The sequence below is a fragment of the Apis cerana genome, linkage group LG10, assembly GCF_029169275.1.
Source record: "Apis cerana isolate GH-2021 linkage group LG10, AcerK_1.0, whole genome shotgun sequence".
Classification (NCBI taxonomy): domain Eukaryota; kingdom Metazoa; phylum Arthropoda; class Insecta; order Hymenoptera; family Apidae; genus Apis; species Apis cerana.
This window is the reverse complement of record NC_083861.1, coordinates 9,123,223-9,140,606: the sequence shown is the minus strand read 5'-3', so window position 1 is coordinate 9,140,606 and position 17,384 is coordinate 9,123,223. Positions and strand designations below refer to the sequence as shown.

At 51.8% G+C, this 17,384-nt stretch overlaps 1 protein-coding gene across 5 annotated transcripts in view; it reads right to left on the bottom strand.

The window, feature by feature from the left end:
- The window catches only part of LOC107999483 (protein vein), a 205,590-nt gene extending 189,013 nt beyond the window's left edge, over positions 1–16,577 (bottom strand). For 3 of the 5 annotated variants that reach the window (XR_009831357.1, XR_009831358.1, XM_062080184.1), the window contains exon 1: positions 12,845–16,577. Coding sequence is in view for 2 of the 5 variants with exons in the window: in XM_062080184.1 (XP_061936168.1) it covers positions 12,845–14,159 (1,315 nt within the window). In the remaining 3 variants the exon portion in view is untranslated. The remainder of the gene's footprint in view (positions 1–12,844) is intronic. The other 2 variants (XR_009831356.1, XM_062080183.1) reach the window with 2 other exon arrangements.
- Between the last annotated feature and the right edge of the window lie 807 nt (positions 16,578–17,384).

Sequence of the window (17,384 nt, the reverse complement as noted above, 5' to 3'; positions counted from 1 at the left end):
GAGGGAACGCAGGGAAAGGGAGAGGGAGGGAGAGACGAACCTCTTCTCTTCCCTCCCCTTCTTTCGATTCCTCGCGCGCGCTTCTTCTCCCGGCGAAACAGCCTTCTCTCGCCATTCATATCGGGCAACGTTTCGGAAATTTACTCCAATTTCCGGACGCGAAACGAATTATAGGCCGTGTTCCCGATCTATTCTGGGGGGAGGGGAGAGTTTCTGATCCCGAACAATGAGAAAAGGGACGCATTGGAGGAGACGTCGCAGGTAAAGACTAACTTTTTAACCGAGTCCGCTCGTTACTGCCCGTTTTAGAAGAATTTTCTTCGGTCCCTTCCTTCTCCAGAGATTTTCCTTTTTACCCTGGTACAGACTGGGATGGCGAGCGACGTAACCGTGAACGATCGCACGGATACGTTTTTGGAGTTGAAACGTTTATTAGCCAAGACGAGAGGGGGTGGGGGAAGAGAGAGAGAGAAGAAACGGTCCGTTCGAAAAAGGGGGTAATAAACGAAGTGGGTTTTCTCCTCGTTGCTCCTTTTACGGCGTTCCCACGCGGTGTCCCATTAGCGGGCGAGAAATATTAGGAACCGTCGTTACGCCGATAACGTAATTGGCCGTAAATCATGAAACAAAGTCAGTTTGCGGTTGGGCCTCGCCTCGCGTTATAGAAAACACAACCCGGAGACTCTCCTCCTCCTGCTCTAGGGAGGTAAGTGGATTTTCGGATTACTTAAGGGTGGAAAAGAGAAAAAAAGAAAGGAAAAAGAGAAGGGACGAGAGGAAAAATTGCCATCCCTGTCCCATCTTTTTCCAAATTGCCGAATAATTTCACCTCGTCGAGATCTCGTCCGGATACCCTGTACGTGCACGTGTACGCGTACGCGTATCGATACGTTCGATCTCTGGACCGAGGAAAAGTTTCGAAAAAAATGCTCGAATCCCGCCCTGTCGGTTCCCACGAGTGGCCAGTATGGCGAGAAGGAAAGAAAGAATAGCGAGCGAGAGCGCGTTTTCGAAGCGCGAAACGGCGAAGGCAGTTCGGATCGGTCGTCGCCAGATCGGGAGAAGGAAAAAAAATTCCTGAAAATCTCGCGACGATCCAATCGAACGTACGGCGTGTTGTTGCGAAAGAGGGTGAAGAGGGAGAGAGGGAGAGAGAGACGCGAAAGATCGGATGGGCAGGGAATGGTGGGAGGACAAACGAGTTTGTTTTCTACGATTTTCCCACAACGAACATGGCGATACGCGATAGGCACTGTCCACGTATAGAAAGATAGGTACGTACACGGAATAGCAGAGGACACCATATAAACACCGCAGTACAGTTCCGCGAGCCAGCGATGCGACTAAAGGCAGAATCCCGGTCGTGGTCGGATCCGGCTGCGGCCGCCTCGCCTTATACGATGATCGTCCGCCATGAGCGCGCTGCCAGTTGACCACTGCATTTGATGCAAAGAAAGTAAAGACGGGGATCTGCCGATTTAAGAGCAAATGCCACCGTCCGTCTGTCTCCACCGACTCTCGGCGACTTGATGTCTCTTCTGCGGTTCGATCTCGACACGCAACGCCAACTGCTCTCCTCGACCGATTCACCCGCCCCGCCTCATCCTCCGTCCTTTTTTACCCCGCGTTTCGAACACCTTCCTCCTCTCCTTCCTTTCCCTCCGTCCGAGGGACGCATCGGGACGATCCTTCGCTCGTTCACGGTGCTGGGAAAACCGATCGACCGTTCTTCCTACCTCCCTGTTTTCCTCTTTTTTTCTCTTTTCGTTCCTTTTTTCTCCTCGACGCCGCTGCCATTATCGAGCTTTAGCCGCCACGTTTACGAGATCATTAAACCGAGCGAACAACAAACGATTATTCCGATTATATTCCGTATTGGTTAACCGAACTTCCATGTGGAACAATCGAACAATTATTTGCTCGGGCTGCGACACGCCACGCTCGTTTCTACCACGGGACCGCGTACCACGCGTCCAACAGCTCCGTTATCCAATTCTCGACTACGAGTAAAACAATAACAAATTTGGCAAGGAACGCGTAACCTACTGCGCCGTTTATTATGCCCCGTCCCCGATGTTATTGCCGTGTGTTTACGCGCTCGCGCGCCCTTCCCAAGAATCCGTGTCGCGCGTTCTACGACGCGCGATGCGTTCCTCTAATGATCTCCCCTCCTTTCCCCCCTCCCCGTGCCCGATCCGCGGTCGGCGGATTCATCGTCGGTCGTGAACCCCGCAACGCCGCGCTCCCAAACATTATTCGTCGCATATTCGATTTCTCATTTCTCGTATCCCGCCGCTCCTTTGTTCTCCTTCCTACTCGCTCGACGCGTGCGTTTCCAGATGGAAAGATAGGATTGTACGAAATACCGTACAGGGTCTGCGAATCTTCGCGGAGCACGCTGCTTTTCGAGAAACGGCGATTCAATAACGGAGTAATTCTCTCTCTTTCTCTCTCTGAAAGAGAGAGAGGATTTCGCGAGAAATCCGTACGAATTCGAGAATAACTGAACGCAAGGGAAACAGAGACTGGTTCGTTCATCCGTCGCGCGTTAAAAAAACAAAAAGAAAAACAAAAAACGGGGAAACCCAAGCTATCAGGGATACGAGCCAGATCGATTTCTTTCTCTCTCTCTCTTTCTCTCTCTCCGTATGCGTTTTGGAAACATCAATTCTCGACGTACTCGGTTCGTCTGTATCTCGCGAGAGCGAGAAAGAGAGAGAGAGAGAGGGAGGTCGAAAACGGCTGCGCGATTACGAGGAGCGTTTCAACGACTCGAGGAGGAGGCGAAAAACGGAAAGAAGAAGCACTTTCTTGGGGAAATTCAACTCGACACGGGGCAAGGCGGGGAGGGTCGGGACGAAGAGAGACACGAGACTGACGGTCGAATAAAGAGAGGATTTTTTCGAAGGTCCCCCCGGTTCATCCAGACATTCCGTCCAATTGAACTCGCAGCCGGCACGCTCGTCGACCGGCCGGCCACGAAACAACACCGCGCGGTATCTTCTCCTCCGTGTAATTCAATTATTGTTGCGACTGGGCTCGCGACTTCAGGTTTCCCGGTTCTTATGGAAAAACGGCCAACTTCTTCTCTCTTCTTCCTCTCTCTCTCTCGTCCCGCTTTCTCCGTCTCGAGAAGGTAGACACTCGCGAACACCCTCCTCGCTCCCCCTCGCTCAGACGCCGTTTCCTCCTCGCTTCCTCTCTTCCTCGTCCGCGCCTCCGCCGCCTCCGCCGCGCCATCAATCCCCTTCCTCGTGAGCTGCCAACACTGCCAACACCGGCTGCCGCCTCCTCCTCCTCCTCCTCCTATCTCATCATTCGCGTCTCCTCGCGCAGCAACGTTCGTTTTCGTCTTTCCAGTCTTTCTTCCGTTCTTTTCTTTCGTCTCCCCCCCTCTCTCTCTCTCTCTTTTCTCGGAGAGGGAGGCTCTCCTTGTCCTTGTCCCGCTCGATGATCCCGAGCGAAGAGGCTCGGTTACGAAGGAACGATGCTCGCTTTTTTTGGCCGCGAAATTGGATGAATTAAGTCGAAGGAAAAGTGGGCATGCCAACTCCTCGAGGGGGAGAGGAGGAGGAGGAGGAGGAGGTGGAGGTCTCGGCAGAGCACTCGGGGGCAATAACTCGCGGCGTGTTGTGACTACGCGATGACGGCCAGACCGCTGGTCGCTGCTGTCTTTCTTTCCCTCTCTCCTTCCCTTCATCGCTCTTCTCCTCCTCCTCCCCCTCCCTCCTTCCCCTCCAGCTTCTTCGTTTCTTTTATCGCCTCCTACGCCGCGAATTCCCCGTGTTTCACCTTGCGCGCTTGCACTTTTGCCCTCGTCGCTCCGCCCGCTTTCCGCCAGAAGCGAGCGTATCCACCAAGAGAGTGTATCGGGAAGAAAGGTGATGGAGCGTAGTATTTAGATCACGATCGAGATGAATTTAGAACTGCCCCTCCCCTCGCGTTGCGCGTCGCCCGCCCGCTCGCCGAACCCGCGCGATCGCCAGCTCGTTAGCAAAGCAAACAAAATCGAGATGGAAGGTTGAGAAGCGGACCGAGTATTTTACGTTTCACTTTTCGCTCGCGCGGATTTGCAACAAGATCGCAGAATTAAAGCGCGAGAGAAAGAGAGAGAGAGAGAGAGTGGCTGTGTCCCCTGACACACTTGACGTCATCCCTGTATCGTAATGCTCCCACGAATTCTTAGCTCGTGTTCCAAGGAAAACCGTGTTTCCGTGCGGCGACCCATTCCCCGTGCATTAACCGTGGCCAAGTGTTCTCGGGCCTGGCAAGATTTCAGTCCTGATACGATCCCCCTCCCGACACGAAACGCTTTTCCATCTGTCGGTCGAGAGCGCGGCCCGTTTGCGCGAATCCACGATCGCGAATCCGCGACTCCAGCCCGATTATTATCCTATCCTCCACTCCCTTTAACTCGGAAACCGTTCTTTGATCGGGACGAAATAGGCCGACGATTCCGAAAACCGAATACCGCCGCACCAGAGACTCGAATCGCCTCGCTATCTTTCGTCGATGAACGGTAACCTATTTTTCCAAACGATTCAACGGAAGGATAGAACATGGATCTTGTTCCCTTTCTTCTTAAACGAAAGAGAGAGATAGAGACAAAGAAACAAAAAATCGGCAGTAGAGGAGAAACGTTGCGTTCCAACGTTTTGGTATAGGACGACGAAGATTAGCCGGCAGGATTACCGGTGGAAGCTCGGATTCGCGGGGAGAGAGAGAGACAGAGAGAGAGAAAGTTCGCGACAACCTTGAACAAGCGCATTCCACCCCCTTGGACGGGGTTGCAGGCGAGGAACGACGACAAAGCTCTCGGTAGTTTCGCAAATACGGGTGTTCGTCAAAGGTATCCGATCCACGAATTATTTAACAAGTCGGAGAGCAGCAGCTCGGCTCCTCGTTAATTATCAAATTGTCTGGCGATTGTACGTCCTGGGAGGGGAGGGAGATCTTTCTCTCCAACTTTCGCTCCCCCTCCGACTCTTCTCCGATGCGAGAATATTTCTTGACTGGTTTAATCGTTTCCTCGAAAAATTCGCGCGATAGTTCCGCTTTGAGCGCTTCCTTTTTTCTCTTCTTCTTCTTTTTTTGAACTCTGAACGCGAACGATACAGGTACAGGATACGTTAGATAGGTCGAAAATGGACGGATTCCCTTGTGCCTCTTATTCTTTTCCCGCGCCACCGTGCGTTACGTGACCTCTTTCATAGATCCGAATGGGTTCTAGACCGTTCGGAAATAATACTCCGTGAGTAGGGTTATTTATAACCGCGACAACGAGCCGAATGTCTGATCTACCAGCTCCTAGTCGCCGTTACGTCAGCCGGTCTTCTATATTTTTCTTCTTCCTCCTCTTCTTCGTATTTTCCGTGGATATCGCGTGATCGCCTCGGTCGGGATTTTCGGGGCCGCGCGAAAAATCGCGCTGGGAAAAAGGAAGAAAAAAAAAGGGGGAAAGAAGAAAATTGTGCGCGATAAAGCAAGGGATAACTGGATCGTGCGTCGCGAGAGGGAAGAACATCAACCGGGCGAAAGAACAACGAAGCGTGGTGGAGGATCTAACCACGGAGGAGCGTAAATTTGATCACGGATCGTGAGCTCCATGGGTGGTCTGGTTAAAGGAAAACGTCTGATCTGGGAATAGTAGGAGAAGGAGGAGGAGGAGGAGGAGGAGGAACGGAGGAATCTGCGGAAAAGTGAAGCGAGGAAGAAGTGAATAGAGAGGAAAAAAATAGAGCTTCGCAGGTGGGGGTGAATCGCGTTCGGCATACAAATCGATGGGCGTATCCGCCAAGCTGTGGCCCCGTGATATTCAATCTACGACTCTTTAAGCCGGCTCATCCCTTATTCCGACTAGACTAGAAAAGAAGCGTGTGTAGGAAGGGCAGTCGGTTGATAGAGAGACGCCAGAGTCGAAGGGGGAGAAGAGGGGGGGCCTCAACCGGGAGGGAAAACACATGTTATCGACAGCCTGTCTTTTTTTTGCTGGTTCGTTCGTGGCGGAGGTTGAAATCGAGGTTAAAAAGAAAACGGGAAAGGGGAGAGAGAGAGAGAGAGAGAAAGGGGAGAGGGATCCTAGCTCCAACTTTTTACCGAGTTTTTAACGAGATACCAAAGCGTTTTCCATGGGCTAGTAGCGAAGAGAGTGGAGAGAAAATCGAAGAGCGGAGAGAAACGAGGGGAGAATCGTGTTTCTTGGAACGTTGTGTCGTTTGGACTTTTTTTCTTTTCTCTTTCGATTCTCTCTCTCTCTCTTTCTCTCCTTATTTTTTTCTTTTTTTTTTGTATCACTTTCGCGCGGATAACAAAGAGCAGAAGTTCATCCTTGCTCGATGGATGGATGGATGGATGGATGGATGGATGGATGGATCGATCGGTCGCGTATATAGCAACGCCACCACGTGATTGTTGCGACACGATACGCGTGCGTTGACTTTAAGTTTGGAACCTTGAATTTCGCGAAAGCGGGACGCGAGGCTTCGGATTGCTGCCAGCGAGCAGTCATTAAAGATTAACGATATCTTAACATTCACCTCGTTACCGTGATTCCCGACGATAAAAATATCCATTTACTCGTTCCATTTCGCGTTTTCGACCGAGAAGGGAAAAAGAAATCTTCTCCCGTTTCCGAACGAAAAAGAAGAAGAAGAAGAAGAACGGATACACCACCGTTCCGCGATTTTTCAAACGGACGCGCTCGCGGTGAACGAGAGCACAAGGGGAAGGGACAAGCGTGGAGGCATCGTTAATCACGAGGGAACATTCTGTCCCTGGCAGAAGTAGTCGAGCGTCAGAAATGCCCCGGTACGATAATAATATGGCCGTAATTCAATCGGCGATGACGACAACCGATAGCAAATTATCGCACTGTATCCGGGAACATTGATTGTCCCAATACGGCAATAGTTGATGCTGCCAGCTGGGCCAATTTCGTGAATCCAAGAGGTCGTCGGGTCGCATCGGGAAGGGAAAACATGTCCGAAATCCGAACACTCTCCCCTCCCTCACAATCCCTCCCCGAACGTAGAAAAAAAAATCGTAAATTCGGACGATATTAAAACTCCGTCTCTCTCTCTCTCTCTCTCTTCCCTCCAAGGAGACGAGACGCGTACGTTTCATCATCGACTCGTGAATACGCGTGAATTCCTCCACGGCGATCAGATCGGCCGAGGAAATTTCGTGATAGAATTTTTGGAAAAATAGATTCGCGGGAGAGTTGGATCGCGGAACGGGTTGGGCGAAATTGGGACGATAAGAGGATCGCGGGAAATAGACGGTATCGGGTCGAGCGTGATAATGTCGGGTTTCATTATCGGGGAGGGGAGAATCTGGTCTGCGAGCGGATAAGCGGTCTCCGCGCGGCCGTTTCACGAGGCATCGACGCGGTTCACCGTTCACTGATCGCTCCACGCTCGGGATCGCTAAAAATAATCACGCTTGAGTGACCGGCCACGTTAGATCGGCAGTCGCCCAGCAGTCTACTCGATCGTCGACAACATAGCGAACGACATGCCGCAATTTATTCCGTGTTCCAGTTCGTCGTACCGTCGGAAATCGACCGCTCGACAGGGACCTGTTCCCATTTATCGCGATCGAATTATTACGTTAAACCTGCACGTATTAACGCTGTGGGATTGCTATTTCGAGTCCTATTCCGAGTTATGTATATTATGTTTTATTACATCGGCCCGATCGTTAATCCGAGATTATAAATATCGATGGGAGAAGAGAGAAACTCGTAGTTTCGTTTTATATATATATATATATATATATAAAATATATATATATATATATAGCGGGATATAAATTCCAGCGTGGAAGCGTGGAATTTCACCGGACGAACGAAGGACTTTGTAACAGCGTCGCGTCACGCTTCGATCGTTTCGATCACCCCGCGTAGTGGACACTATCCCGATCGGTGAAGCTGGCTTTCACCATCGATCGATCGATCGATCTTCCCTCCCCTCCCCATCCTCTCTCCATTAATTTTCCAAAAGGAAAAGGAATTAATTTTCTAAAACAGGGAAGTGGAAAGGATTCGCGAAGGTGACACGGAAGGTCCGAACGTCGCGAGCGTACCACGGCGCATCGCTATGCAATCGCATTCCGGGTAAACTAATTTCGATGCGAGCGAGCCAGGTGGAGCGAAGCAGCGGTATGAAGAGAGAGAGAGAAAGGGAGAGAGAAAGGGAGGGAGGGAGAGGGAGAGAGAGAGCACCGGTTCTCCAGATCGACGGCGGCGGCGGCGGCGGCAGCAGCAGCAGCAGCAACAGCAGCAACAGCAGCAGCGGCGGCGGTGGCGGCGGCGGCGGATCACCTCGGAGACCTCGTGCTCGAGGCTGGATCGGCCGGCCGCCCAGCAGTCTACCTGCTCGCCGCTACAGTGTATACACACACCACACGTGTGGTCCCCCACCCTGATCCACTCGCATACCCCTACCACCACCTTATGCACGTGCGTGTGCGACCGTCCGCCTGTGCGTGAGCCACCGTCCACGGTATATAGAGCGTACCTGCGGGTTCCTCTGAGTATGGGCACAGGGCCGTACGTGCTCTGGATACGTACGTGCCGATTTCCCTCCCTCCCTCCCTCCCCCCGCCCGGGCCCACTTCTCTCCCCTATTCCTTTCTTCGTTCCTTCCTCTTCCACCCCTACCGCCCCCCTTCCTCTCTCTCTCTCTCTCTCGCCCGCTTTCCTCTCTCTCTCCTACCAGCTATATACACCTCGCTTTGTCTCTAACGTGGCTCCAACTCTATCCATCTCCTCGCTACTCCTCTCCCGATGCCCTTGTGCCTTACTCCCCTTCCTTCCACGATCAATCTCGCGGTCCCGGTGTACGAGCAGCGTTCCCGCTAAGTCGCCAATTATGCCTCATCGACGGTCGGGGAGGATCGGCCGGGGCAACGGACGGAAATGGATCGCCGAAATTCTCCTCGATCGCGCGCGAGGACTTCGCTCCTGTTTCGTTAATTACCCGCTGATCCGACTTGATAATCGCGCGATAATTCGATCACCCTCGTTTCGTCGATGACCCATATTTGATTTTCGAAAGGTGGTGGTTCACCGGGGCGAGTCGATTCGTCGAGAATTGATCATTGGCATAACCGTTCGTATTTATCGATCATTCGTGAACGGAATACGGCGATACGATCCCTCCGTTCGAGGGAGAGAAACGCGTGCTAACTAAGGGGGACGAGTTTATTTTCGCTTGACTATCTGCACCGTTGCACCACGATACGATAATCGACGCCGATTAATATCTAATATATGATTACCCGTATCGTGGAGGACGCTTAGGTGGCGGCCTAAGTTTCTCCTCTTCCTGCCACACGTCACACGATACACCCTCGCGAAATTCTCGAGAGGAGGAGGAGGAATTGCGATCGAGAAGGAAACGGCGAAATAACTGGAAATAGATGGTGAGCCGCTCGCGTCTGTTTCGAGAGCTGTCATCGTGCCGACATATCGCGGCTCCAAGATTCCAGCGGCTGTTGCACGATAACGCGATATCGCGTGTGTATCAGTGGAACGGGCGAACGGACGAAAGAACGGAGGCAGATATCGCGGCGTCCAACTCTCCGCCAGTTACACCATAATGCGCAATCGTGTGCACCGTGCCACCACGATCTAAGAATAGAAGGTAGAAATTTCTGCGAACGCGAGAAATTCTGCTCTTAATCCGGCCGGTGGGGCACGGCCGGCTTCCGAAAAAAATCAAATCGTTTTCGTTCCCTCTAATCCGCCGTATTACGATATATTTAACCGGCCGTGCGGATCGTGGCGAGGTAATAAACGTTGCCACGATGCATCGATGATAAGGGCGGAACGTGCGACACGCATGACTAAACGTTTTCCCGTAAACTGCAGATACGGGCCTTTAAATGCCCCGCTTATCTTTCGCTCTCGAGATTACGCTCGGAAGTTCATTAATCGTGGGAGAGAGGAGAGTCGATTTAAACGAAAAAACGGACGTCGACGATTCTTCACCGATCGAGAGAAAGTCGATCGAGGCTATACTCTAGTATTCGTACCGATTGCGTTCAAATATCGATATAAATAAGTTTTTTTCGACCGTGGAAAGCACTCGTGGACGGGACTCTCGACGGATTCTCGTACGGTGCAACCTATAACCCCGGAACGAGGCAGCTGGGGTCGAATCTGGTGGAAGAAGCGCGGGGAAAGACACGCGCGGGGTCCCTTCGATCGCAGGCGGATCGGGCAAAGGCGAGAAGAGAGCAGAGAGAGGACACGATAACAGCCCGCTGTATCCGAGGGAGGGCGGGACAAGTGACGACGAGGATAGTCGCGCGCGACACGACTATGCTCTCGATATTCCGTTTTTCTTCGACGCTGTCTCACTCGGCTGGCATGGACGGGAGCGTAAGCCAACAGAAGTAAGGACGGGTTTCCGATTAAGGCCTTATAATTGACGTCCCGGGTCCCCTCCCCCCCCGTCTGGCTTAGTCACCGGCAACCGGGAGAAGGGCTGGCGGACCCGCTTTTGCGGATCGCGGATCAACGAACCGTCGCCGAACGCACCAGACGCGTTTGCGCCTCTTTTCACGCCCGACTCCCTTCTCCCAACCCTTCCCTTCGCCCGGCCCACCTTGCGCTTCATCGTCGTAGTTTTCTCGAATTAGAAGAAGAAAGGGAACACACCCCGGATATACTTTGGAAACTTTCGAAGGATATTTACGCGAAAGAATATTCCTCCGGCAGTTTCACCGTTGATGGGGACGATTTTTTCTCTTCAGTTGGAAAGAGGAAAAAGAAAATAACTGTAGAGAGAGAGAGTAATAACTCGATCGAGAGAGCGTTTTTACTTTCGAACGTATTCACACGGCCCAACAACAAACCCAAAGATGTAAACTCTGGTTATCCGATATTACGTATATCGAGGTTACCGAGTGAATTATTATAAATACGAGCGGGAATAATTTCTCGATAAGAAAATATCTTGCGTAACGGGGGACCGGCGAGGGGAGGCAGATTTACGAGGCGCCATCGTGAGACTTTTTCTTTTCTTTTTTTTAACGATCCGTGACAAAGATTCGACGAGATTATCAAGATTCGAAGCTCCGGGAATCCAATTTTACCCCTCGACGTTCACCCGTACATGATAAATCGGTTTAAGAGGCGGAGACGAGGCGACGAAGCTACCGGCTCCGCGAGACGAGATACTCGGGCGCCTGATAATGGGATGAGTCGCGAAAACTTTCGATACGCGTCAACGAGGATGCGTAATACGCACAGGTGGAGAGAGAGGCCAACAATTCTCAACTCGTAAACGAGAGCGAGCGATTCGAGAGCTAACGCTAACGAGAGCCAGGATACCGCGAGGGGGAGGGGAGACAAGTATCGAAGAACTTTGCCACCTTTGGGGGACGACTCAACCGTCTCGAAAAATCCAGATATTTGCAATAATCTTCCCAATCCGCTCTCGGAATATATATCTACCACGCTAGTTATTACGCCTGTCTCTGAAAGCTAGCTGCCTCATCGAGTGACGCATTGTTATCTACGCGATTGTGTCACGCCGATAATCGACGATCTCGAGATATATTTGCAAAATATGTAATTCTTGTCGTGACTAATCGAACAAACAAACCGGTTAATGGAAGCGTGGTATCATGGCCGAGTTGGAAAACACCGAGTGTCACCGGTGAAAAGGCAGGCCACATGTGCGCGACGACAACAATTCGTCAAAAAAAGTCTCGCAGATGTTCGGTGACGAGCTACTTTCGATATCTACGCGACTTATCGCGATAAATCAAGTCGTCGTGGTCGTGGTCGTCGCCGCGAACGAGTCTTTGGCCGGTGATCGCCGCGGAGGGAGGGAGAGGAAAGGGAGGAAAGGAGCGCGTTGAACCGCGAGCAAATTGGACCACCTTCAAAACTTGACGCTCGTTACTGGTCTCGTGTTCCGGTGGAAATGCCTCGATCGCTTTTGTGTCGCGATCGTCCATACATCGGTGGTGGTGGTGGTGTTGGTGGTGGTGGCCGATCGCCGCTGTTCGAATAGGAAAGAAGAAGAAAAGGCGACGACGAGAGTGGCCGAGGCACTCGGCCGCTCGCGTGTGCGAGCGAGCCACGCACGCCGACTTGAAGGCGATCCAACTTACGTGGCGGTTTAAATATACGCGTGTTCGCGTCTCGATTACGCGCCTCGAGGAAAGCACCTCTTCTCTTCTACGTGGGCGTGCTAGCACAGCCAGAAACGAGTCTCAGATACGATAAGTAATAGCGTCAAACCGTGGTTACAATTTATTGTTCACGGTTCTAACTGTCGGGAATGATTTTGCCGAAGCCGAAAGACGTTCTACGAGTTTGCATCGCGGCCGGATTAGGTTTCTAGCGCGAGGCGAATATCGTTTCTTTCTTTTTACTTTTCTCTCTCTCTCTCTCTCTCTCTCTCTCTCTTTTTTCCTTTTCCATCGTATATAATCCGCGCGTATCGGAGAAATGTCACGGTGGCTTCGCGTCCAAGCATCTACGCGTATGATATTAAAAAACAGAGAACGAAAAAAACGCAAAAAAAAAAAAAAAAAATGGAAAACAAGATAGCGTATCGGTGAAAGATTTTTTAACGGAATTCAGAATGAAATGTAACGTGTTTTCGATACCGGCGTAACATCGGGTTACACGGTACGAAACATGGAAATAATAGCGAATGGAGAGAGAGAACGCGCATCAAGAGATGCGACCCGATGCGATAGATGGGGAGGTCGCGAATCGAAAGCACGCAGCTGCAATAACTCCCGATCGTTCTCAATAGTCGTTTCAGAGGCGTGGAGAGCGAAGCTCTTAGATTAATGGGCGAGAGATGATAATCGTACTCACCGTAATCCGGTCGAATGACAGCCTGCACCGCCTGTTCGTTCTTCTTGCTTCGTATCACCGGCTCACCGAGGATCGTGAAGTTTCTGGGTCCCACGCGGTTCACAAACACTAGATACACTTTACCCCTCTTAATATTGGCTCGCACCACACCACTCTGATTATCGCGTTGCTGTTGCTGCTGCTGCTGCTGCTGCTTCCCGTCGGTGTCGTAGCCGCATACGGTCGACTTCCCGGGCGCCGATTTGTCCCGAAAGTGTAACCTCACGCTGTCGTTCTTCTGAAGCGGTTGGAAACCGGGCTGGCTCTTGTATACTTGCTTCACCTCGAACGTTACCGCATAGTTCGAGCCCGGTTTCCTTACCGAAGACATGCTCCTCGCCTTCCCCTCGAACACCGTTGGCGCCAGGTAAGCTCGGTTCCCGACATCGACGTCGGGGCACCAATTCTGACCCCGGCAGCCCTTGTTTCGACATCTTCGCCGTTGCTCCCGCGGAGAATCCGCTTTCGTACGATTCTTTGGTCGTTGCTTGGTCGATCTGATCACGCGCGGCCTCTCCATCGTCGACTCGGTCCCGGACGGGTAAAGAATCGGCGTGTGCGTCGACGAGTGACGAGGTAACCGGCTCAATCCAGACTCCTCCATCTTCGGATGAACGCTCGCCTCGTCCTCGAGACGACGACGACGACGACGATCGTTCACCCGTTTCGACGAGGACACGAACACGTCGCGTATCGAGTCGTCCAACTCCTCCCCCGAACTGTACCCCTTCGAGCCCTCATGTTGGGGGTGAGGGTCGGCCGAAACAGCGGAAACTGTTCGATACGACCGCTCCACGAGCCTCGTGGAAGAATCCTCTTGACCGTGGTGGGATGCCCACTCCGAATTCGACTCCTCCTCGACGAGTCGTTTATCGTCCTCGGCAAATTGCGCGTCCGACACGGATCTCCCCTGATGATGGTGGTGGTGGTGGTGGTGGTGGAGTCGTTTCGATCGTTGTTGGTTCGTCGTCGGCCAGGACGTTGGGAGGACGTCGTGAACCGGTAATTTGTAATCCGTGGTAGGTTGAGCGAGGGTCTGCTCGGCTGTTCGTAGCTCGCGTCTACGGATAGTTGGCGTAACGAAGTTCCAAGTTGGTGAACGGTAATCGAGGGGCTTTTCAACGGCGGCGATGCTCATCGATGGTAGATGGTCGCTGGTGGTCCTCGTCGACGTCTCCTCGAGGGAGTTCCGATTGGCGGGGGGTGCCGCAGCGAGCGCCAGTGCGCCCCACCAGCCGCTTAAGATCCCGGCCAAAAACAGAGACGCCCACATCATCCGACCTGGTTGCCGGTTTGATCGGGGGTGAGGTCGACACCTCGGTCACCCCGAACGCACCACACCGTTCTCTGGCACACCTCCCTTCCACCCCCTATCTTTCGTTCTTCGACTTCGAATTCGAACCTCCAAAGTTCCCACGCGAGAGAGGATCCGTCTCTCTGTCGATGTCGCGTCCTCCTCTCTCTCTCTCTCTCTCTCTCTCTCTTCCAATTTTCCTCAGCGAAGATTCATTCGTTCCGAAACTGGTCTCTTTTTTTCCCGCGACACCTCCCTTTTTGCTCGCTCCCCTCCCGTGGTTTCGGGTTTCGGTCGTCGGAGAATGCGATAACACTGTTCACGAAGTGTTGTACCACCGACAGCAGCGCAACATCGGGACTTCCACCTGACAGATTCTCGGCTGTCTGCTCTTGGACCAACGCAGTACCGTCCTCTTCATCCTTGATGTCTCGATGGATGGCGGCAGCGACCCCGAAATCTATCCGCGATTATCGAAAACGATCACGTCCCCCGATTCCGCTCCCTCTAAACCGCATCGAAACGTACAGTTCAAAAATCGCGATCATCCTGTCTATCGTTCGAGAATAACATTCTGCCCGCGATTCCACTCTATTCGTAAGCACGCCAGTCGATTCGCGATTGTTTATCCTCTCGCCGTCTTCTCGCTCCCTTCTTGTCCGTCCCGTTGTAAATATTTTCCTTCTTACATGTATGCTACGCGATACTCCGATATTTGGAATAACGAAGCATTCACGTTTCTCCGTAATTCGAACCGTTTTCCAAACGTTTTCGACGACGACGGATGATCAATCGTTCCCGTTAACCGTTTCGTCATCGAACCGATGGATTAGAAATCATCTGCGACACTGTTCCTATTCCTTCGCTCGCAGTCTTCTTCTCGCCACTCCTCCGCCGGCGACACTGTTTCCGTATCTCGAAATAAATCGTCGAGAGTCGATAAAGAATTTCGCGCCACCCCCGATGTCGTGGCCTGGTCTCTCGTCGTATCACGTTGCACTCCGAACGAGGAAAAGCCGAGGATGATGACACACGACGAAGGAAGGAGCGGTAGAATAAGAAGAAGAAGGAGAAGGAAGAGAGGAAGAGAGGAAGAGAGGAAGAAGAAGAAGAAGAACAAGAAGAACAAGAACAAGAAGAACAAGAAGTAGAAGCAGAAGAAGAAGAAGAAGAAGAAGAAGAAGAAGAGGACGACAACGATGACGACGACGACGACGACGACGACGACGACGACGACGAAGGAGACCAAGAAACTGTCGGCTTCCTCTGACCAGTCAGAGAGACACACTATTTAAATATACTCACGGGGCTCTCGCGCGGTTGGTAGTGTCGACCGTCGAAGTCTAGCCCTTGCGACGCACTTCACTGCTCAGTTTTACCACACGATTCTTCCACCTTTTCCTCCCCGTCACCGTCCAAACTTGTCGACGTTTCGCGATGTTCGCGGCACCAATGCCGACAATAACGACGACAAACACTGGGCGCACGAATCGTCGTGGGAACACGGAACGAACGAAACGGAACGGAACGTGGACGCTGGTTTGCGAGAGAAAATTGCCGGCAGACGGTGAACGGAACGAGCGTGGTCGTCGGATTCGCGAGGAGGAGCAACCGAGACGATGGCACGCTCCTCGACTTCGACACCGATTCTACGATGGCAACGATGCTTCTGCTGGTGCTCGATGGCAGGCACGCGTGCGGTTAATATCGTGCGGGGGATCGGCGCGTGTGTTGCACGCGGCATGCACGAGGAGCCTCGTGTCACGTCGAGGCGGAGAAGGGATTGTCGGTGGCCCCGCGTCGGGCGCGCGCGACGGTTCAAATTAGACTGAACGGCCCGCTCGCGCAGCCCGAGGCCGGCCACAGCGCCAGCGACTCCTGGCGGGCGCCGGTCGAGTCTCTGCGCGCGCACCGTCCGAAGCGGCGACACTGAGAACCCCGCGCGCTCGCTCCACTCTACACACAGCCAGACGCCAGACCACGGGACCTTTAAGAACCTGTGTAACGACGACCTAACAACCGAGGAACCGCACGCGTGATCCTTCTCCTTCCTCGCTGCACACCGATCTCTCTCCCTCTCTCTACGATCTTCTTCCATCCAACTTCCATCCGTCTCCAATCACGAGTAAGTAGTACTAAAACATAAATGTTCTCTTTGTTACAAGACCGCCCTCTTTCTTTGGATAGGTTATATACACCCGCGTACTTTCGATTCGTGTCAATAATTCTCGTTTCGTCGTCACTGTTAAACCAGTTATGCACACTTGACACACGCCGATGATTTAATAACGCTCCGAGAGCCAAGGTTGATACGAAATCCTTACTTTCGTTCGACATTTTCACTACATTGTGATCCGAGCGTGACAGGTTAATCGGTATCCATCGCGTCAAAAGTTCGCGCATTAAAGATGGCGGTCGCGTCATTAACGGTACACTCGTGAAATGATTCGAAGCGTCTTTATGCGCTTGTTGCACCACGCTTCGCGTTACAAATTCCATTCATCGTTTTACGTCGTATTTTCACGCGGTGTTGACGTACACGGAGGTTCTACTGACCCTCGTCACGTTTATTTTTTGTTTACGCTTTTTGTGGAGGTTTCACTTTGCTCGGTGCGCTAAGGCGACATGGTTCAGCGCACAATAAGCGCCTTTCTCCGTCTCTCTCGGTTCTCCACCTCGACGTTAGATTGTCCTTCGTTCAGACATTTATAAGTACAATCTAGCGGACGAAGCTGTTACTTTTTATCCTTCCCTCCTTTTTTTTCTTCATGCTTATTTATGTCTCGAGAAAATCTCGTTCCCAGCCATGAAACGCACATCAGGTTCTCTCGTTAACCGATATGATTTTTATTTCTTTTCATCTCGATCTTTTGTTTTCTCTCGTATATGTGTATATGTGTATATATATATATATATATATATCGACAAAATACGATTACGACTTTCGTAAGCACACTTTGTTGCGTCGAATATACAAAATATATTATCGCGATATTACATTGTCGTATAATTAAATCGATAATTCATGTGATTTCTGGCAAACGTTGATTATCCTAACACGAGTTAAATCGGTTCCAACGGTAGATACGCAGTAACAATGTTTTCAAAGTAGATAGAACTTTGTTTTCGCTTCGGAGATATTCACGTTTCGGACGGACATCGTTTACCTTAGATCGCTACGTTTTCGGACGAGAGATGTACGCTCCG